We start from the raw sequence: 23,186 nt of genomic DNA on the forward strand, positions 1-23,186 counted from the left end.
CTAGCCAAAACTGTCTCGTCACCACACTGTCAATGTGGTCAATTCACGGCTAGCCCGAAAGGGAATGTCTAGCTAACAGGTAAATCATTTTTGTATAGATGAAGTTGACAAATTCCCCTTTATGAGTAGCTCTAACTGTCTTCATGGAAAACGTTCAATGTTCATCCAGGCCAAAGTGGAAGAAAAAGACAGGGTGCTCGTGTAGCTCTTTGTCGATGTGCAAGGCACCATTAACTAGATTTTTTCCAGATGGTCTGTGACATAGGGTTTCTGTTTGTCATGTGACAAAGGATCAATTAACATTCCCAATGGGGCATTGGGGGAGCGGCCTGGCTTTTGTAGCTCATCTACCCCAGTGCTGGTGACTGGTGGGAAACTAGGAGGAGAGAGTTCTCCTCACAGCACCCACAGGCCAGGCCACACATCTGTGACCTTTGCGCTGCCTGAACCACAACCATGGCATAGTGCCAGTGACTGTGGCATTGTCCCCAGTCTCCCCACCCTGGCCCAGCAGCACATAGTCCATCAAAGATCATAGATAGAAGTTCTGGGATTTTTCTTGGGAAAGTATCCATTTATCTTATTAGTTACAGTGTTACACTGTAGTGCCTCTTCTTTGTATTCAATGCCATAATATTTACCTCCAGGAGATATAATAACTCTTCAGTTATAGGGCTACATTCAATTGGAAAAATAAACTGTTGCTGTGAGATAATACGTTCTTGAATGAACCTTTCCTGGGTGCAATAAATCCACGCGTGGGCATGAGTTGTCTTGAGCTTTCCCACACTCAACAGCCAATGAGAACAGATATAACAGATATAACAGACAACAGATAACACAATGGTTCAATGACTCAACTGTCTGTCAGTGGGGAAACTGCTTGTCTGGACGGAGTGTGTGCGAGGGGTGAGTGTGAGCACAGTGTGGTGTGTGTGTGGGCACACAACCTCCTCCCTCCGCATACCGCTGGATGTGTGAGAAAAGTCTGAAGTATACATAAGTGTGTGTGATCCCCACATTCCAACACAGCGACAGCCTGTGTCTATGTGATTGTCTTCTGTATCAGACATTAGCATAATTTAGCATTAGCATAATTTACCATTAGTATCATTTCATAACAATACTACTCTACTGGTTATTATACCACTAACTTTTAAAAGTGTTGTAAGCACTCTATTGCACAATTGGCTGCTTAAATCAAATTAATTGTATCCGGATGTTATGTCTTTTGTCGAAACTATGCAACAATTCAACTCATTTTTGGTTAATTATAATGAATATTGCTTGGAGAAAGAAAACTCTAAAGATTCATTTTTTTGTGAATTCTATACTGGCTTGATTGTGTTAGATGAAAGGGTTCTCAGGACGTCAACTAGAACATTTAATGAACTGAAACTACAGAGATATATTCTTTATGGTCTAAATTAGATATATTCTTTATGGTCTAAATTAGATATATTCTTTATGATCTAAATTAGATATATTCTTTATGGTCTAAATTAGATATATTCTTTATGGTCTAAATTAGATATTTTCTTTATGGTCTAAATTAGTCTCTTTGAAGAGGGCTCTTCCCTTCAAAAGTGTGTCTTCGTTTCACTTGTTTTTACCTGTCATTATGTTGAATGTTAATTGCATGTATAATGTATTCATGTATTATTAATCAATAGTTGCTGCTTATCTTGGGAATCATCCCTGTATTGCCTCTACTACCCCGTTACCCATCAAGTTATTGATGTTTCTCCTATTGTTGCGATGGGCAGCTCTGTGGTCTCAGTAGTGTGGGAACCCCAGCTGGGCCTGGGCCACATGGCTTTGTCATGCTAATCCCTTGCTATATAAAGGGGGAGAGATCCCTCAGAGGTCCCAGACCACACTCTGCAGCCCAGGAAAAGTAGCCAACAGACCTGTCACTCTCTCACGCAGACATGGCTCCCTGCTTAACTTCCTCTTTCCACCATCTGAAGTTCGCAGAAAAAGACATTAAGGTATGTGTTTGGTTCAATCAATGTATATGTGTATATACAGTATAAAATGTGTATATTCATGTATATTATGGCTTTTTATAGTATTTGACTGAATTTCTTGTTGTCATATATTAGAACTGTTGACTAATCAAATGTTCTTCTCTGCCTCCTCAGATAAGGAAACCCATCGTGGAGAAGATGCGTCGAGATCGCATTAACGGCTGCATAGAGCAGCTCAAGCTCATCCTGGAGAAGGAGTTCCACAAAGAGGACCCCAATACCAAGCTGGAGAAAGCCGACATCCTGGAGATGACCGTGAGATTCCTGAGGCAGCAGCAGCAGCCGGCTCCATCTCAGAGGGACTACAGCGAGGGTTACTCACAGTGCTGGAGGGAGTCTCTGCAGTTCCTCTCTGGAAGCCCCAAGAGAGACACCACCACAACCTCCGCTGGACCTCTTCAGGGGCTCCAACAGCAGCTCTCCTCCCAGGCCCAGATATCCTGCAGCAGCCCGATGGGCCGCTCCACTTCCCCAGTCTCCTCCATCTTCCGTGCCACCGCCAAGCTCCAGGACAAAGGAGTTAAAGGTCCAGTTTGGAGGCCCTGGTAGAGAGAGTTACTGGAATCACTGTAAAACCTGAGGGAAACACTGGACTGTATGCCCCTCACTATGTAGGAAATATGCATTTCCAACCTCCTCCACCGTTGTGGGTTTACTGAGCTCTTATTGTCTCATCACATTGATGGCCATATATGTGTGGCACATTTGATTTCTGGCATATTTGAAGTGAGGGTTGTCACTTTTTTGTGAAGATTGTTATTTCTCCTACTTGTTTTGTCATGAGTTTTTTTTGTTTGTATTGAAGAATTTAGGTAATTATTGAGTTATGATATTTTATTGTGAAATTTGAATTGATGGTGAAATGATTGATTACTCCAGTGGAGTTTGTGTGTTTTGCTAGACTTAACCAGTAACTACAATATGCTACTGTATTTTCGCCAGCAATTATTTGAGGATATTTCTCTTTTATTATTAATATGTTATGTTTGGATGGATGTATCTTTTATAAAGGGACTAGTGTGTTGGTATACTTTGTAATAGCACTGTTGCTATTGTTCTGATAGTTTATATTGCATTAAAGAAGCTCTTAAAACTATGTATGACGTGTATGACAATGAAACTATAATAACAACCTGTCTTTTGTCCAGGATTGTTCTTTTTGACCAAATTGTAGTGGATCTTGCAGTCCACCAATTCTGTTCTAACCAGTTCATATGATCCTCTTCCATGAAGTGTCTTCTCACATTTGATTAACAAATTCAGGAAAATCCACATATAACTTTTGCAATAGGTTCCCTTTATAGGCATCTGTATGGGTTTAAATCAGCTGTCCCATTGAGCTCCTGAATCCTGCCACCACAGATACCCAGTGAGAGGGCACACAGACAGACGGGAACTCACACCAACAGAAGGCAAGGCACCTCTCTATGGCCTGCCCATACAGGGCCTTCAGAAATTATTCAGACCCCTTGACTTTTTCCACATTTTGTTATGTTACAGCCTTATTCTAAAATGTCTTAAATAAATAAAACATCTCAGCAATTTACACACAATACCCCATAATGACAAAGCAAAAACAGGTTTTTAGAAATGTTTGCAAATGTATAACAGATAAAAAAGAGAAATACCTTATTTACATAAGTATTCAGAGCCTTTACTGTGAGACTCGAAATGGAGCTCAGGTGCATCCTGTTTCCATTGATCATCCTTGAAATGTTTCTTTAAAACTTGATTAGAGTACAACTGTGGTAAATTCAATTGATTGGACATGATTTGGAAAGGCACACACCTGTCTATATAAGGTTCCACAGTTGATAGTGCATGTCAGAGCAAAAACCAAGCCATGAGGTCGAAGGACTTGTCTGTAGAGCTCCGAGACAGGATTGTGTCGAGGCACAGATCTTGGGAAGGGTGACAAAACATGTCTGCAACATTGAAGGTCCCCAATAATAAAGTGGCCTCCATCATTCTTAAATGGAAGAAGTTTGGAACCACCAACTCTTCCTAGAGCTGGCCGCCCACCCAAACTGAGGAATCCGGGGAGAAGGGTCTTGGTCAGGGAGGTGACCAAGAACCCAATGGTCACTCTGGCAGAGCTCTAGAGTTCCCCTGTGGAGATGGGAGAACCTTCCAGAAGGACAACTATCTATGCAGCACTCCACCAATCTGGCCTTTATGGTGGAGTGACCAGACCGAAACCACTCCTCAGTAAAAGGCACATGACATCCTGCTTGGAGTTTGCCAAAAGGCACCAAGATTCTCTGGTCTGATGAAACCAAGATTGAACTCTTTGGCCTGAATGCCAGGTGTCACGTCTGGAGGAAACCTGGCACCATCCCTACGGTGAAGCTTGGTGGTGGCAACATGCTGTGGGGATGTGTTTCAGTAGCAGGCACTGGGAGACTAGTCAGGATAGAGGGAAAGATGAACGGAGCAAAGTACAGAGATATCTTTAATGTAAACCTGCTCCAGAGTACTCAGGAGCTCAGACTGGGGCGAAGGTTCAACTTCCAACAGGACAATGACCCCAAGTACACAGCCAAGACAATGCAAGAGTGGCTTCGGGACAAGTCTCTGAAAATCCTTGAGTGGCCCAATCAGAGACCGGACTTGAACCCAATCGAACATCCCTGGAGAGCCCTGAAAATAGCTGTGCAGCAGAGATCCTCATCCAACCTGACAAACATTGAGAGGATCTGTAGAGAGGAATGGGAGAAACTCCCGAAATACAGGTGTGCAAAGTAGTGTCATAGCCAAGAATAATCGAGGCTGTAATCGCTGCCAAAGGTGCTTCAACAAAGTACTGAGTAAACGGTCTGAATATAGCGGGAATGTGATATTTCAGTTTTTTATTTATAAAAAAAACTGTTTTTGCTTTGTCATTATGGGATATTGTGTGTAGATTGATTCGGAAAAAAATGATTTAATACATTTTTGAATAAGGCTGTAATGTAACAAAATGTGGAAAAAGTCAATGGGTCTGAATACTTTCCGAAGGCACTGTATTACCACTTTCTATTTTTCTAAAGAGAGGCCAGATATATGCCACACAGACACGGAAGAAAGACCACCAAACCAGCTGCATCTTAAGAGGGTTAACTGGTTTTAAAACAACAATGATTTTTAAGTACATAATCATTTGAGTCTTTTGACCAGGATTGTTTTTTTAGCAAATTGTAGTGGATCTTGCTGTCCATCAATTCTATTCTAACCGGTTCATATGATCCCCTTCAACTAAATGTCTTGTCAATTTTGATGAACAAATTCTGGAAAATTCACATATAACTGTAGCAATAGTTTCCCCCTAAGAGGCTTGGGTTAATTATGGATGTTTTGCGTTATGGAAAAGGCGCGTTAACACATTAAAGGGCAATTCTACCACTTTTAAAAAATCATACTAATTCTCTCCAAAGCTATATCAGTGTCTACAAATATGGAAATAGCACATTTCTACATTTTATTGTAGAAAAAGAAAAACCCTTGAATAAGTAGGTGTGTCCAAACTTTTGACTGGTACTATATGTTTACACTGATATGGTGCTGGAGATAACGAGTATGACGTTGAAAAGTGGTGGAATTGCCCTTTAAGGAAATACAAAGAAGGAAAACAAGGTTATTTCTTTATTTCAAATAGTTATTTTATTTCTTTATTTCAAATAGTTATTTTATTTCTTTATTTCAAATAGTTATTTTATTTCTTTATTTCTTTATTTCAAATAGTAAAAAGCGCTATACAAAGAAAAGTATATTAATTGATTAGAGCAACAAGTATCAGAGTACCAAACTTGTACACTAACCACAGCAGTGTTCTAGAATATTGGACCGTTGGGTTTTATACTTTTCGAATTCTCAGTGCAGCAAAAGCAATTTCTCCAACTGTCAACAGATTCAAATGATTAGAGGATGCGTACCAAGAGACGCATTGGTTGGGAATTGTGGTTAGTTGTGAGTTCGGTCTGTGCGTCCCCTGTGGATGGGTCACAATGGGACACCGGACTATTGTGTCCTAGCTTCTGTCCTTCTGATTTACACTTTATGTAATGTACATAGTGACTCACACATTTGGATTTAAAACCATAAAGATAGATAGATCTTTGTATAATCACAATTATAGCGTTTGTGGCAGCACCATTGAGGCTTAGTCAATTTTCTTCTTCACAATGGGCTGATCCCTGCTGATGACCCGTTTGGACATGACTCCAACAGGGTCACCAACAGGGATCAGCCAATGAAGTTGGAACTCCCACCCAGTTGACTACATTAAAATGGTGGAAGCCCTCAATGGCACTGCCCATGCTAATACAGTTTTTCAGCCACTAGAGCCTCTTTCATTCTCTGTTTCAAACAGAGCACTATGGGACATGTGTATGGATATTTTGGATAGCTGGTTTCAAATCAGAGGCTTATACCGATCCACATTTTGGAGACCAGACATGTCACAGACAGACACTGAAGAAAGACCACAACACCAGCTGCAGCTAAAGAAGGTTAGCTTTGTTTTTCTCAATTCCCCCCAGTAAAAACACACACTTAAAAAGAAGTGCTTTAAAAAGCTATCAAAGCTACATGACAACCATGTTAGAGAAAGTTATACATACACTTAAATGTGCAAGGGCAACATGTATTTTCTACCAGCTAAGAGCAGAGCAACATTTACTATGTCATTTTTAAAGCCATACAATGGATTGGGAATAAGTATCCAGAAATGCAAAACGCAAAATCTATGATGAAAACATATCTTTCAGTCTTTGTTCATGGTATAAATCTGAATACAGTTTTGGAAATGGGCCGTTGTGTTCATTTGGGGCCTCAGCACCATGATGTAGACCTTGGGCATGAAATAACCACCGAGTATACCGAGCACACTGGACACTATGGCCAGCACATGCATGGCCATGGCAAATTCCCCCCTGCTAACAAAATATATGGTGAAGAAGCTGATCCAGGAGATCATGTATATCATGAGACTAAAGGTGATACACTTGGCCTCGTTGTAGTTGGCTGGCAGGTCTTTTCCCATGTAACTGAAGGAGAAGCAGAGCGTGCTGAGCAGAGAGACGTAGGCTAGCTCTATCATGGCCCAAGAGGAGAGGGTGTTACTACACTCCGTGACAATGCTGTCGGAGTAGAAGTCCACGTCCTGGGAGGGGTACGGGGGGTTTAAAGTAACACGGAGCACAGAGATCAACAAAACTGTCATGGAAACAACGAGGACGGTGACTTCAGGCCCATGGTTCTTAGCCCAGGTATCATAGGCCCGAGGAAGCTTGGAGGACAGCTTAAAGATGCACACTACCTGGAAGGAACGGACGGTGACACAAGCCAGACACACAGTGAAGCTGAAGACGAAGAGAGGCTGCTTGAGAAGGCAGTCAGTCTGAGACGGGAGGCCAAAGTGACACAGGGCACTGGCAGCCGCGGCGGTTAGGGCTAGAAGCATCACCAGGCAGGTGTGCCCGCCGGCCGACTTGACCACAGGGGTGCCCAGGTTGAGGAGGAAGATGACCCCTGTCCCCAGGGTTATGAGCAAGGTCAGAGCCAGGAGGAGTAGCAGGGCGATAGACAGGGGACCGCCCCAGGCCAGCACTAGGACCGTCCGATCCAGACACACCTCGCTCTCCGCTGGGGACCACTGGTAAAGCTCACACTTCTGGCACCGGGTGGATCCTAAAGAGTGACATACCATAACATCAATGCTGGGGTCAGTTCAATATCTATAGTACCACGTTTCCAAAGATTAAGGGGTTTAGCTACATGAATTCATTGAGATTAAAAGCATCCCCATAATTGAATGGATAGCAGTGATTACAACACCATCAGAGATCGTATTCCCATCATGTGTTATCCGAGTAGACTGCTAAATAGCTAATGAAATGGCTACACAAACTATCTGAGTTGACCTTTGTATTTGATTCTCGATGCACACACAAAGGGCCCTACATACTACACACACTGATACTCCAACACACATGAACACTCACTCCATAATTTGCTCACACACACATAAAACGCACATACATACTGACTCTAAACACACTCACATACAATCATCACATATGCAGCTGCTACTCTGTTTATCATATATCCTGATGCCTAGTCACCTTACCCTGATACATACTGTATCTACCTCTATCAATCCAGTATCCCTGCACATTGTAAATATGGTATTGGAAGTGACCCTGTATGTAGTATGCTTACTTTATTGTGTTCTTCTTGTTTCTTTTTTTTATATATTGTGTGTTTTAGTTGTACCTTGTTATTTTTTGTATTACATTGATTACTGCATTGTTGGAGTTAGAGCTAGCAAGAAAGGCATTTTACTGTACTTGTGTGCATGTGACATTAAAACTTGAAACTTGAAAACTAGTGCTACCACCTGCCATAGGAGGTAGTTTATGGAAGGGCAACATATGCCACCTGCTGGACACTTTCAAACAGTACAAATGGAATGTTATTCAACAGACAGGGCTTGGACAATGGATGGGCATACAAGACAACTGGTTGGTGTAATCTGTAATCTCACCAGTCTTGTTGAGGAAATTGTGAGCAGCACAGGCCAGGCAGTCGAAGCAGCACTTGTGTTGTCCCGTCTGCAGCTTCCTGTGTCCTTTGGGGCATTCTGGGGAGCATATCGACGGAGGCACCTCCTAGACACACCCAGAAACACACACCGATGTTCCTCGTCCACCTATAACCAGGGTTTTGTCTTTCTATTTCTATAGTACCCAAAAACTATTCTGCAATTTCATCTGACAATGGATATGATTATAATACTACTGCGCAAATGCTGTAATTCTGAGCCTTTACTTTTCCTGTGTATCCGTCGTCACTACCCCATTCAATTTGAGCAGGGTCCACTGTGAGGTCAGTGGGGTCTGCAGTATAAGAGCCCACCTCACGGAGAGACCACTCTGTTCCCCTCCAAATCCAGTTCACGATGTCATATCCTGTGGGCGGGTCTCCGTTCTCATTAAAGTAAATAGAGGAGTTCCCAACAGAGAATCTCACCTGCTTTAACAGTGGCAGAAGCTGAGGGATAGACAGAAGACAAAGAACATGTACTAAACATGACTGTAACATACCTGTGATAGTAAATATGGTTTACTGTTGATTTCCAATAGTACATGGCGTTCAAGTGTATAGTGGACTTCGCTTTCTTTAGAGCAGGCTTTTTGACTACAGTACCACCATTTTGAAAACACTAACCTGCCAAGGTAGCACTTCAGACTTTTGGCATTCATCCAAGCCACAACCAAGTGCTTGATGCAGTGCATGTGCCACAGCATATACAGCCTTGTAAACATTATAAGAGGATTTGATGTCATAGTCCCCCAAAGAGAAGTTTTCTGCTGCCATGCTGGAGAGGTCCGTATTTTGCAAACATTCAACACTCAGGTCCATCATGCCGTTGGAGGTGCCACTATGTAACTTTGGAACAGCATGGCTTTCAAACTCCTCAAACCCAGTTATTGCTGTGTATTTGATGGAGATGCCTAGTACAGTCCCAATGGTGTGAATACCTGGTATTCCCGACACTAGAGTGGTGACTGACCAGTCTTCTGTCCCTATCCACACCTTACCAGTTACACCCTGCTCTATGACAAACGGGAAGAACTGACTGACTTTGGTCTTGCTGGAGAACACGACAATAGTGTTGACCTTGGTCTTCAAAATGTTCTTGACTATGTTCCTCATGGTCTGGTTGTTGGCGGAGGTGAGTTCGGGGATGACCCCTTGGTAGGCGATGCAGATGTCAAAGTGAGCAGCATGAAGGGAGAGACTCTCTATGCCCTGGAGGCCGTAGGAGTCGTCGCTGCCCAGTAGAACGATCCAAGTCCAGTTAAAACGCACCAGCAGCTGGACCATGGCGTCCACCTGGTTCTTGTCACTGGGGATGGTGCGGAAGAAGGCTGGGTAGAGGAGCTTGTTACTCAGCATCTCATTAGAGGCTTCATAGGAGATCTAGGAAAAATATCACAGATAAGAGGAGGAGGAGAAAGAGGAGAGGGAGGAGGATGATGGGGAGGAGGAGGGGGAGGATAAATAAGAGGAGGAAGAAGAAGAGGAGGAGGGCAAAGTATAAAGTATAGGATAAATATGAATAGAATAGAATAAATATTTACATATATAAATAGGTTTGAAAAAACAAGTAAGATCAAAAGGAAGAGCAAAAGAAGACTAAAACAAATGGTCACAACTGTATTCCATACTTAGTCTAGAGAGAATAGATATTAGCATTAGTATTACTGGTGACCGACCATACACTGTACCTGTGGCACTAGATAAGAGCCCAGCACTGCAGCAGGGGTGAAGGTGTGACTGCTACTATCAGGCCCGATCACTGCCACTGCCCTCTGGTCACCACCTGTGTTGTTCCCTAAAGTTCTCTGGTACTGTTGGGCCAGCATGGCCAGAGTGGCCAGCACACTGGCTGGTTGATTGCAGGTGTCATACGCCTGGTAACCCAGTGATACCCCTGGGAGAAGATGCTGGTTTTTGGTACCGTTGTTGATCTCCTCCAAAGCGAATCTCATGGCTTGTATCAAATGATAGCCATGTTTATTAAATTTGCCTCTGAACAGGAGAGAATTGATTGCAAGCAGAATCAAAATACGTCTATAATATAAAGAAAGTGTTTGACTCAAGTCCCAATAACTCCCTGATTCTCTAAAATTAACTAAAAGGCCAGGGAAATAGATTAACAAAATATGTCCTCTTGTGAGATCTTTGCTATTGTACTTACTCTTTACAGGCTCCCAGGTCTGGTAGGTTGGAGCTGGAGGGGGCCAACTTGTGTAAGGGAAAGAGACCAGAGATGGAGTAGTCCCCTGGAAGCTGCAGACCGGTTCCCTCAGTCAGCTGGTGGCCAGTCAGGATCAGTACCAACCAGCCCAGGACGACACACACACCACCACACACATCCATACCTTAACCTCAACAGCCCTGAACTGGAAATATGGGCATTCTACCTATTTTTATATTAGAATGGATGGATGGGTGGAGTGGAAAGAAGGTGGAATGGAGGGAGAGAGGGAGGGGAATGTGGATGGTTTTGCATCTTTCCCAGTGATGAAGTAAGGAACATTTGCATTTTGAGATTGGTTTTTCCTACAGTAGAGTTAGCTTTATATTGAAATGAACTGCATGAATGTACAGGAGTAGAATCTTATTTTGATCACTCTTTTGTGATCACTGGTAGGCCTGATCATGACAACGATGAGACAGCCTATAAGGAGGAGGTCAGAGACCTGGCAGTGTGGTGCCAGGACAACAACCTCTCCCTCAATGTGAGCAAGACAAAGGAGCTTATCGTGTACTACAGGAAAAGGAGGGCCGTACAGGCCCCCATTAACATCGACGGGGCTGAAGTGGAGCGGGTCGAGAATTTCAAGTTCCTTGGTGTCCACATCACCAACAAACTACCAAACACACCAAGACAGTTGTGAAGAGGGCATAACAACACCTTTCCCCCCTCAGGAGACTGGAAAAATTTGGCATGGGTCCCCAGATCCTAAAAAAGCTCTACAGCTGCACCATCGAGAGCATCCTTACCGATTGCATCAATGCCTGGTATGGCAACTGGTCTGGATCTGACTGTAAGGCACTGCAGAGGGTAGTGCATATGGCCCAGTACATCACTGGGGCCAAACTTCCTGCCATCCAGGACGTATATACTAGGCAGACCTATATACTAGGAAGGCCCCAAAAATTGTCAAAGACTCCAGTCACCCAAGTCACTACTGTTCCCTACCGCAAGGAAAGTGGTACCGGAGTGCCGAGTCTAGGACCAAAAGGCTCCTAAACAGCTTTACCCCCAAGCCATAAGACTGCTGAACAATTAATCAAATGGCCAACCAGACTACTTACATTGATCCCCCCTGCTACTTGCTGTTTATTATCTATGTACAGTTACTTTACAAACTACCTCGACTAACCTGAACCCCTGCACATTGACTTGGTACCGGTAGCCCCTGTATATAGCCTTGTTACTGTTATGTAACTTTCTTGTGTTACTTTTTAATTGTATTTTCATTTTTTACTTTAAGAGAGACACCACACACTTAAAATCTGTGCAACTGTCAGATTGTGGCTAACCTTTCAGTCAAAGCAATGTAAATCAGAGCTGGTAATTTTTTTTCTATCTTATCTGTTTTGTCTTGATTTTTGAGGGAGGGGCGAAGGGGAATCCCGATTAGAATATGTTGAGGGGGAAACCCATTTTCTAACAAGAGCACATCAGGGTACTAAAATCTTTCCAACATATCTTCTGCTCCATTTTCCATGAGTGGTGGACAGTCGATATAGAAACCTTCCCGAAGTTATTATTGCTGCTAACACTGTTGGGCTGAATTTCCATTCTCTATCCATTACCAAAACCACAGTGACATTTGAGGCCCAGATTGTGCCCCATGTGTAAACACACCTTTAACCACTGACAGCCTATTTGCCTCATACTCACACACTGCAGGATCTGCAAACTCAAAAGAAGACCACAGTTTCCCTTTGTTTTGACAGCAATATTAGACATTTTGTTAACCTCATTATTACAAATGCAAATGCCATGTAAAGTAAAAACATTGTACAAGCTTGGCAAAAGAAAGTATTTCCATGTCCATCAACATAGTTGCACTGAGGACATTTGCCTAGATGTAGGTTTCTAGCCACGGGAGGGGCAAAGAATGCATCTGTGGTTTTTAGTGCTGAGAAATTAGTGCTATTTGTTAGTTGGTTTTAGAAATGGGGGGGACATAATATTTTTTATTATTATTATTTTTATCCGGTCAGATAAACACCCCACACAGCCATCCCGACTCTTCAGAGGCGTCCGCATGGTCCTAAAAAACCCTCCTGCCCCCAGTGAAAGTTGCACCTTTGCTTTTTGAAGTTGGTTCGGTTTGGGTTCGATAAAAAAACAAAACTCATGGTTTTTGATTTCGGTTTCCATTATTTGGGTTGAACACTGTAACAATACAGCATAAACAATTAATACAAGTCCCATGATGGTAGTGACTGCTCATTACTGCTCGTCACTTAATTAACCATCATTTATTCAAATGTCTTTACTTTAATAAAATATGTCAGATGTTGTGTATATTACATTTGTCATCATCTCATCTCTGTAGAGCTGTTGCATATGCTGTCTGACAAAATCACTATTTTGTAAAGAAGTCATACATTTATGACTGCTGAATACCAACTATCAATCACTTAGCTCATGTATTTTCAGGTAGAGATACAGTACCTCCCAAAGCAACAGCTGTTCTCTATACCTCACGATCGCGCATTCTTCTACTTCTTCCATAGCAGGCATAAAAGAAACAAGGAGACAAGTAGATGCGCAATGAAATGGTCATATGGTCATTGTAGTTAATTAACACTTTTTATGCACTAAACTATGTAGCATATTGGACTGTTGGAAACTACAACACCACACTACATCTCCAAGTTAAGGATGGATGTGATTTATCTCTAGAGAAACTGCTTTGCACACTCTTGGCATTCTCTCAACCAGCTTCATAAGGAATGTTTTTCCAACTGTCTTGAAGGAGTTCCCGCATATGCTGAGCACTTGTTGGCTGCTTTTCCTTCACTCTGCGGTCCAACTCATCCTTAACCATCTCAATTGGGTAAAGGTTGGATGATTCTGATGCCGCACTCCATCACTCTCTTTGGTCAAATAGCCCTTGTGTTTTGAGTCATTATCCTGTTGAATAAACAAATGATAGTCCCACTAATAGTCCCAAACCAGATGGGATGGCGTGTTGCTGCAAAATGCTGTTGTAGCCATGCTGGTTAAGTGTGCCTTGAAACCTAAATAAATCAATGATAGTGTCACCAGCAAAGCACCCCCACGCCATCACACCTCCTCCTCCATGCTTTACGGTGGGAACCACACATGCAGAGATCATGTGTTCACCTACTCTGTGTCTCATAAAGACATGGCGGTTAGAACCAAAAATCTTAAATTTGGACTCATCAGACCAAAGGACAGATTTTCACCGGTCTAATGTCCATTGCTCATATTTCTTGGCCCAAGCAAGTCTCTTGGCCCAAGCAAGTCTGTCCTTAAGTAGTGGTTTCTTGGCAGCAATTTGATGATGAAGGCCTGATTCACACAGTCTCTTCTGAACAGCTGATGTTGAGATGTGTCTGTTACTTGAACTCTGTGAAGCATTTATTTGGGCTTCAATCTGAGGTGCAGTTAAATCTAATGAACTTATCTTCTGCAGCAGAGGTAACTGGATGTTCCTTTCCTGTGGAGGTCCTCATGAGAGCCAGTTTCATCATAGTACTTAATGGTTTTTGCGACTGCACTTGAAGAAACGTTCAAATTTCTTGAAATTTTCACCATTGACTGACCTTCATGTCTTAAAGTAATGATGGCCTGTCGTTTCTCTTTGCCTATTTGAGCTGTTCTTGCCATAATAGGGAATTTTACCAAATAGGGCTATCTTCTGTATGCCACCCCTACCCTGTCACAACATTGATTGGGTCAAACACATTAAGAAGGAAAGAGAATCCACAAATTAACTTGTTAAAGGCACACCAATTGAAATGCATTCCAGGTGACATTTTTTTTAAAACATTTTTAATACACCTTTATTTAACCAGGTAGGCCAGTTGAGAACAGGTTCTCGTTTACAACTGCGACCTGGCCAAGACAAAGCAAAGCAGTGCGACAAAAACAAAAACACAAAATTACACATAAACAAAGTACCTCATGAAGCTGGTTGAGAGAATGCCAAGAGTGTGCAAAGCTGTCATCAAGGCAAAGGGTGCCTACTTTGAAGAATCTCAAATATAAAATATATTTTCATTTGTTTAACACTTTTTTGGTTACTGCATGTCTCCGTATGTGTTATTTCATCGTTTTGACGTCTTCACTACTATTCTACAATGTAGAAAATAGTAAAATAAAGAAAAACCCTTGAATGAGTAGGTGTGCCCAAACTTTTGACTGGTACTGTATGTATGTATGTATGTATGTATGTATGTATGTATGTATGTATGTATGTATGTATGTATGTATGTATGTATGTATGTGTGTGTGTGTGTGTGTGTGTGTGTGTGTGTGTGTGTGTGTGTGTGTGTGTGTGTGTGTGTGTGTGTGTGTGTGTGTGTGTGTGTGTGTGTGTATGTATGTATGTATGTATGTATATATATATATATATATATATATATATATAGTGAATTATAAGTGAAATATGTATATATATATCCACGGTTGAAGTCGGAAGTTTACATACACTTACGTTGGAGTCATTAAAACTTGTTTTTCAACCACTCCACAAATTTCTTGTTAACAAACTATCGTTTTGGCAAGTCGGTTAGGACATCTACTTTGTGCATGAAACAAGTAATTTTTCCAACAATTGTTTACAAACAGATTATTTCACTTATAATTCACTGTATCACAATTCCAGTGGGTCAGACGTTTACATACACTAAGTTGACTGTGCCTTTAAACAGCTTGGAAAATTCCAGAAAATGATGTCCTGGCTTTAGAAGCTTCTGATAGACTAATTGACATCATTTGAGTCAATTGCAGGTGTACCTGTGGATGTATTTCAAGGCCTACCTTCAAACTCAGTGCCTCTTTGCTTGACATCATGGGAAAATCAAAAGAAATCAGCCAAGACCTCAGAAAATAAATTGCAGACCTCCACAAGTCTGGTTCATCTTTGGGAGCAATTTCCAATCGCCTGAAGGTACCACGTTCATCTGTACAAACAACAGTACGCAAGTATAAACACCATGGGACCACACAGTCATCACACCGCTCAGGAAGGAGACACGTTCTGTCTCCTAGAGATGAGCGTACTTTGGTGCTGAAAAGTGCAAATCAATCCCAGAACAACAGCAAAGGACCTTGTAAGGATGCTGGAGGAAACAGGTACAAAAGTATCTATATCCACAGTAAAACGAGTCCTATATCGTCATAACTTGAAAGGCCGCTCAGCAAGGAAGAAGCCACTGCTCCAAAACCGCCATAAAAAAGCCAGACTATGATTTGCAACAGCACATGGGGACAAAGATCGTACATTTTGGAGAAATGTCCTCTGGTCAAAAAGTAGAACTGTTTGGCCATAATGACCATCGTTATGTTTGGAGGAAAAAGGGGGAGGCTTGCAAGCCGAAGAACACCATTCCAACCGTGAAGCACGGGGGTGGCAGCATCATGTTGTGGGGGTGCTTTGCTGCAGGAGGGACTGGTGCACTTCACAAAATAGATGGCATCATGAGGAAAGAAAATTATGTGGATATATTGAAGCAACATCTCAAGACATCAGTTAAAGCTTGGTTGCAAATGGGTCTTCCAAATGGACAATGACCCCAAGCATACTTCCAAAGTTGAGGCAAAATGGCTTAAGGACAACAAAGTCAAGGTATTGGAGTGGCCATCACAAAGCTCTGACCTCAATCCTATTGAAAATGTGTGGGCAGAACTGAAAAAGCATGTGTGAGCAAGGAGTCCTACAAACCTGTGTCACACCCTGACCATAGTTTACTTTGTATGTTTCTATGTTTTGGTTGGTCAGGGTGTGATCTGAGTGGGCATTCTATGTTACATGTCTAGTTTGTCCAGTTCTATGTTCGGCCTGATATGGTTCTCAATCAGAGGCAGGTGTTCGTCATTGTCTCTGATTGGGAACCATATTTAGGTAGCCTGGGTTTCACTGTGTGTTTGTGGGTGATTGTTCCTGTCTATGTGTTTTCACCAGATAGGGCTGTTTCGGTTTTCGTTACGTTCTTTATTTTGTAGTGTTTGTATTGATTCGTGTTTTACGTTTGTTTATTAAAACATGGATCGCTGCATTTTGGTCCGACTCTCCTTCTCATACAGAAAACCGTTACAGAATCACCCACCACCAACGGACCAAGCAGCCAGCCTTGCGCTCGGTGTCTCCGGTTCGCCTGCATAGCCCAGTGCGGGCTATTCCACCTCGCCACACTGGCAGGGCGACCGTGAGCATTCAACCAGGTAAGGTTGGGCAGGCTCGGTGCTCAAGAGCTCCAGTGCGCCTGCACGGTCCGGTCTTTCCAGTACCACCTCCACACCCCAGCCCTCCGGTAGCAGCTCTACCGGAGGTAGAGGCTTCCTGTGCGTGTCCTTGGCCCAGTACCACCAGTGCCAGCACCACGCATCAGGCCTACAGTGCGCCTTGCCTGTTCAGCGCTGCCAGAGCCTTCCTCCTCTCCAGCGCTGTCGGAGTCTCCCGCCTGTTTAGCGCTGTCAGAGCTTTCCGCCTCTACAGAGCTGCCGGAGTCTCCCGCCTGTTCAGAACTGCCAGTCTGCAAGGAGCTGCCAGTCTGCAAGGAGCTGCCAGTCTGCAAGGAGCTGCCAGTCTGCAAGGAGCTGCCAGTCTGCAAGGAGCTGCCAGTCTGCAATGAGCTGCCAGTCTGCAATGAGCTGCCAGTCTGCAAGGAGCTGCCAGTCTGCAAGGAGCTGCCAGATCTGCCAGTCGACCAGACTCTTCCAGATCTGCCAGTCGACCAGACTCTTCCAGATCTGCCAGTCGACCAGACTCTTCCAGATCTGCCAGTCGACCAGACTCTTCCAGATCTGCCAGTCGACCAGACTCTTCCAGATCTGCCAGTCGACCAGACTCTTCCAGATCTGCCAGTCGACCAGACTCTTCCAGATCTGCCAGTCGACCAGACTCTTCCAGATCTGCCAGTCGACCAGACTCTTCCAGATCTGCCAGTCGACCAGACTCTTCCAGATCTGCCAGTCGACCAGACTCTTCCAGATCTGCCAGTCGACCAGACTCTTCCAGATCTGCCAGTCGACCAGACTCTTCCAGATCTGCCAGTCGACCAGACTCTTCCAGATCTGCCAGTCGACCAGACTCTTCCAGATCTGCCAGTCGACCAGACTCTTCCAGATCTGCCAGTCGACCAGACTCTTCCAGATCTGCCAGTCGACCAGACTCTTCCAGATCTGCCAGTCGACCAGACTCTTCCAGATCTGCCAGTCGACCAGACTCTTCCAGATCTGCCAGTCGACCAGACTCTTCCAGATTTGCCAGTCGACCAGACTCTTCCAGATTTTCCAGTCGACCAGACTCTTCCAGATTTTCCAGTCGACCAGACTCTTCCAGATTTTCCAGTCGACCAGACTCTTCCAGATTTTCCAGTCGACCAGACTCTTCCAGATTTTCCAGTCGACCAGACTCTTCCAGATTTTCCAGTCGACCAGACTCTTCCAGATTTTCCAGTCGACCAGACTCTTCCAGATTTTCCAGTCGACCAGACTCTTCCAGATTTTCCAGTCGACCAGACTCTTCCAGATTTTCCAGTCGACCAGACTCTTCCAGATTTTCCAGTCGACCAGACTCTTCCAGATTTTCCAGTCGACCAGACTCTTCCAGATTTTCCAGTCGACCAGACTCTTCCAGATTTTCCAGTCGACCAGACTCTTCCAGATTTTCCAGTCGACCAGACTCTTCCAGATTTTCCAGTCGACCAGACTCTTCCAGATTTTCCAGTCGACCAGACTCTTCCAGATTTTCCAGTCGACCAGACTCTTCCAGATTTTCCAGTCGACCAGACTCTTCCAGATTTTCCAGTCGACCAGACTCTTCCAGATTTTCCAGTCGACCAGACTCTTCCAGATTTTCCAGTCGACCAGACTCTTCCAGATTTTCCAGTCGACCAGACTCTTCCAGATTTTCCAGTCGACCAGACTCTTCCAGATTTTCCAGTCGGCCAGACTCTTCCAGATTTTCCAGTCGGCCAGACTCTTCCAGATTTTCCAGTCGGCCAGACTCTTCCAGATTTTCCAGTCGGCCAGACTCTTCCAGATTTTCCAGTCGGCCAGACTCTTCCAGATTTTCCAGTCGGCCAGACTCTTCCAGATTTTCCAGTCGGCCAGACTCTTCCAGATTTTCCAGTCGGCCAGACTCTTCCAGATTTTCCAGTCGGCCAGACTCTTCCAGATTTTCCAGTCGGCCAGACTCTTCCAGATTTTCCAGTCGGCCAGACTCTTCCAGATTTTCCAGTCGGCCAGACTCTTCCAGATTTTCCAGTCAGCCAGGATCTGCTAGATCCAACTACCTGCCTGGGCTTCCTCTCAGTGCTGAGCTTCCTCTCAGTGCTGAGCTACCCATCAGTCCCGATCTACTTCTGTCCCGAGCTGCCCCTCTGTCCCGAGCTGTCATTAAGGAGGGTAACCTATCTAGGGACGCTAAGGAGGTGGACTAAGACTATTATGGAGTGGGGTCCACGTCCAGCGCCAGAGCCGCCACCGCGGACAGATGCCCACCCAGACCCTCCCCTATAGGTTCAGGTTTTGCGGCCGGAGTCCGCACCTTGGGGGGGGGGGGGGGGGGGGGGTACTACTGTCACACCCTGACCATAGTTTACTTTGTATGTTTCTATGTTTTGGTTGGTCAGGGTGTGATCTGAGTGGGCATTCTGTTACATGTCTAGTTTGTCCAGTTCTATGTTCGGCCTGATATGGTTCTCAATCAGAGGCAGGTGTTCGTCATTGTCTCTGATTGGGAACCATATTTAGGTAGCCTGGGTTTCACTGTGTTTGTGGGTGATTGTTCCTGTCTGTGTTTTCACCAGATAGGGCTGTTTAGGTTTTCGTTACGTTCATTACGTTCTTTATTTTGTAGTGTTTGTATTGATTCGTGTTTTACGTTTGTTTATTAAAACATGGCTCGCAATCTACACGCTGCATTTTGGTCCGACTCTCCTTCTCATACAGAAAACCGTTACAACCTGACTCAGTTACACCAGCTCTGTCTGGAGGAATGGGCCAAAATTCACCGAACTTATTGTGGGAAGCTTGTGGAAGGCTACCCAAAACGTTTGACCCAATTTAAACAATGTAAAGGCAATGCTACCAAATACTAATTGAGTGTATGTAAACTTCTGACCCACTCGGAATGTAATAAAATAAGAGCTGAAATAAATCATTCTCTACTCTTATTCGGACATTTCACAATTTTAAAATAAAGTGGTGATCCTAACTGACCTAAGACTGAAAATGTTTACTAGTAATTGTCAGGAATTGTGAAACTGAGTTTAAATGTATTTGGCTTAGGCGTATCTAAACATCTGACTTCAATTGCACATATACATATTTCTTGTTATTTTACAATTATTTGTATTGTTAGAAACTTCAGGTGTAGGGTCTTAATTTTTACCAGTGTCTCACAGCAGGAAAATAATCCTGCAGCAACAGGAAATGTGAATTACTATGTGGATTATAATTGATTGCCATTTTAATAGGGGTTGGTCAATTTTTTGTTAGGACAAATCAAGTCTGAAATTTGAAAGTGGAAATCAAACTTTAGAAGCCTTTTAAAAATAAAATACAGTACACATTTCATTCCCTGCTGTGCAGGAACATTCAGCAACAAATTGAGATCTTACATCGGTATAAGCCTCTGATTTGAAACCAGCTATCCAAAATATCCATACACATGTCCCATTGTGCTCTGCTTTAAACAGAGAATGAAAGAGGCTCTAGTGGCTGAAAAACTGTATTAGCATGGGCAGTGCCATTGAGGGCTTCCACCATTTTAATGTAGTCAACTGGGTGGGAGTTCCAACTTCATTGGCTGATCCCTGTTGGTGACCCTGTTGGAGTCATGTCCAACCGGGTCATCAAGAAGGATCAGCCAATCGTGAAAAATAAAATTGACTAAGCCTCAATGGTGCTGCCACAGACGCTATAATTGCAAATATACAAAGATCTATTTATCTTTATTAGATATTGGTATTACATGCCTTGTTTATAAAGGCCTTTTCAAACAAATTGTACAGTTACAAAGGACCATTTTTCATGTCTCCTCTGGTTGCTTGTACAGTACATTATCAGTTGGAGATGTCCTATCAATTATGACATCTTTATGATACCTCTCGAATTCAACATAAGCAATTAGGGCTCCCTAGTGGCAAGCGGTCTAAGGCACTGCACCTCAGTGCTAGAGGTGTCATTACAGACCCTGGTTTGATTCCAGACTGTATCACAACCTAGCCGTGATTGAGAGTCCCATAGGGCGGCAACAATTGGCCCAGTGTCATCTGGGTCAACAACGTATTTGGACTGTAGTGTTGACACAGGTGTAGGCATGTGAGTAGCCTGTGTCAGTCTCATCGCACACTTGTGCGGATGAGTCAGTGTCCCGAGAACGTGACTGTGAGCCCCTAGGTGATGACTGCTGGGTCAGGGTGTCACCCAGTAAAAGTTCTGGACAACTTGTGGTTCTGTCTGTGTTGCTTTACTCAACAGTAACTAATCTGTGTGCCTTTTCCAGATGACATCCTCTGCAGTCTGGACAATGTAGGACACAAGTCCAGTCTGAGCAATGACTGTGGCAGGAACACACTTTGGTCCTTTGAGGTAATTCCTTGCTAAGACAGTTTCTCCCGGATTCAGATTTCTGTCTTTTGCGCTCAGTTCATGACATTTGACTTGACATTCTTGTTGACGTCGCACTGTCTCCTCTGCATTCGTAGGTTTGAGTAGGTCGAAGCTTGTGAATAGTCTCTTCATGAGTAGCAATGCAGGCGAAGATTTGGTGGTTGTGTGAGGGGTGTTCCTGTAGCGCAGGAAGCTGTTCAAGCATGGTGTGGTGTCGCTTGACTATGAGATGTTTCATGGTCTATACCAACCATTCTGCCACCCTGTATGAACCATTTCTTGGGGCACTGGCTGCGGTCCGTTGTTGCTAACGAGTTGGAGTGGCAATCCGAACCGACTAAACACTTCTCCAAGCTTCTCGATGGTCTTCTCAGCAGTTGTAGACCTCATGATGGATAACCTGGACCTGCGAAGTCGATGTGTATGCACTGCCATGCCTCCTCTGGCCAACCCATGGATGAAGAGGTGCAAGTTGAGGTACGTTTCAAACCTTCTGACATGAGAAACATGTTTTCACTTTCTCCTCAATGCTTCCCTCCGATCCAGGCCACCAGAAGTAACTTAGTGCAATTTCCTTCATGCAAACCAAATACACTGCAACGCCGTGGTCTTAAACAGAACGAAACAGGGATAAACATACCTGTATTTGTCCAATAGAAACTCTCGTTTGCAACTGTTGGACTAATGATTACACCCTAGATCAGTTAGATGCAGGCAGTGTGCAAGGCGGTATTGAATGTGTCACTGTCTGTCCATGTGTCACTGTTTGCCACCTCAAATTTCTCTCTTGACTTGTGTGCACCTACGCTGTAAATGTTCATTCATAGGCCAGGTTGTAGCAACCTCATGATGGCTATAGGTAAAATTTGAGTATCATGTAGTAGCCTAAACCTATAGAAGTGTAGAAATGTGAAGTGTAGAAATATTTCAGAATGTACTAACAATATTAGCAATTAACATTGTATTTTTTGTGGTAACAATTAGTGGTCCAAGAAGAGCAACCAGAACAGCCAGGCCTCAGAGGCAGCACAGGACCAGGCTAAGATTCCCCACAAGGATAACTATTGCATACTTAAGTCCATACATTTTTTAAAATTATTTAATTTGGCCACTCAGTTAAAAACAAATTCTTATTTACAATGATGGCCAAGCCCGGACGATGCTGGGCCAATTGTGTGCCGCACTATGGGACTCCCAATCACGGCCAGATGAACCAGGGACTGTAGTAACGCCTCTTGCACTGAGATGCAGTGCCTTAGACCGCTGCACCACTCTGGAGCCCCCCTCTGTTCTTGGATCAATTTGAAATAAATAGTGTAAACAGTTAACATTTTTAATACACAAGCCTATTAGGCGTTTGTATAATTCCACTACCAATGCCTGATGGACACTGTTTGATGGACACAAAATCATGCTAATGTCAACCATCTCTCCTGTCTCTAACACCCAACATGGCAGCAGAAACTGCCAAGTCTCCACTACAGAAGGATCTTTCCTCCACCTCTCAACCACAGGAGAAACCACATAATCACTCCCTGTTGGTGAGGATGTTTTCAACAATCAACTGTTTCAAAGTCCTTCGGCAAGACCCTGTAGAGGAAATCTAATTATACACTCATTGAATATCGCATTTACAGTATTTCATTATAGCTTTGGTCTTTACCATATATATTTTATATCTCATATCTTATCTAATTTCACACAGCGGTGGATGTAACTGTGTAGGAGAGTTAAAAAGGTTATTCCATCAAATTTAAAATTATTAGAATAGTACA

General features: G+C 43.5%; 2 protein-coding genes across 2 annotated transcripts; one reads left to right on the forward strand and one right to left on the reverse strand.

Moving 5' to 3' along the window:
* Positions 1 to 1,868: 1,868 nt before the first annotated feature.
* On the forward strand, positions 1,869 to 3,166 carry LOC110492298 (transcription factor HES-5). Its single transcript, XM_021566503.2, has 2 exons — positions 1,869 to 1,991; positions 2,145 to 3,166. Exons 1-2 carry the CDS (start codon positions 1,932 to 1,934, stop codon positions 2,577 to 2,579), a joined length of 495 nt encoding a protein of 164 aa, XP_021422178.2. The 5' UTR covers positions 1,869 to 1,931; the 3' UTR covers positions 2,580 to 3,166.
* A 2,596-nt stretch (positions 3,167 to 5,762) lies between these two features.
* On the reverse strand, positions 5,763 to 21,866 carry LOC110491101 (taste receptor type 1 member 1-like). The gene is made up of 8 exons (XM_036945786.1): positions 21,818 to 21,866; positions 19,926 to 19,961; positions 10,774 to 10,921; positions 10,301 to 10,604; positions 9,237 to 9,992; positions 8,838 to 9,059; positions 8,554 to 8,677; positions 5,763 to 7,697 (listed from the first exon to the last, which is right to left on the reverse strand). The coding sequence occupies exons 1-8, from the start codon at positions 21,864 to 21,866 to the stop codon at positions 6,772 to 6,774; spliced, it is 2,565 nt and encodes an 854-aa protein (XP_036801681.1). The 3' UTR covers positions 5,763 to 6,771.
* Positions 21,867 to 23,186: the final 1,320 nt, after the last annotated feature.

The sequence above is a fragment of the Oncorhynchus mykiss genome, chromosome 16 (genome assembly GCF_013265735.2).
Source record: "Oncorhynchus mykiss isolate Arlee chromosome 16, USDA_OmykA_1.1, whole genome shotgun sequence".
In the NCBI taxonomy this organism is placed as follows: Eukaryota; Metazoa; Chordata; class Actinopteri; order Salmoniformes; family Salmonidae; genus Oncorhynchus; species Oncorhynchus mykiss.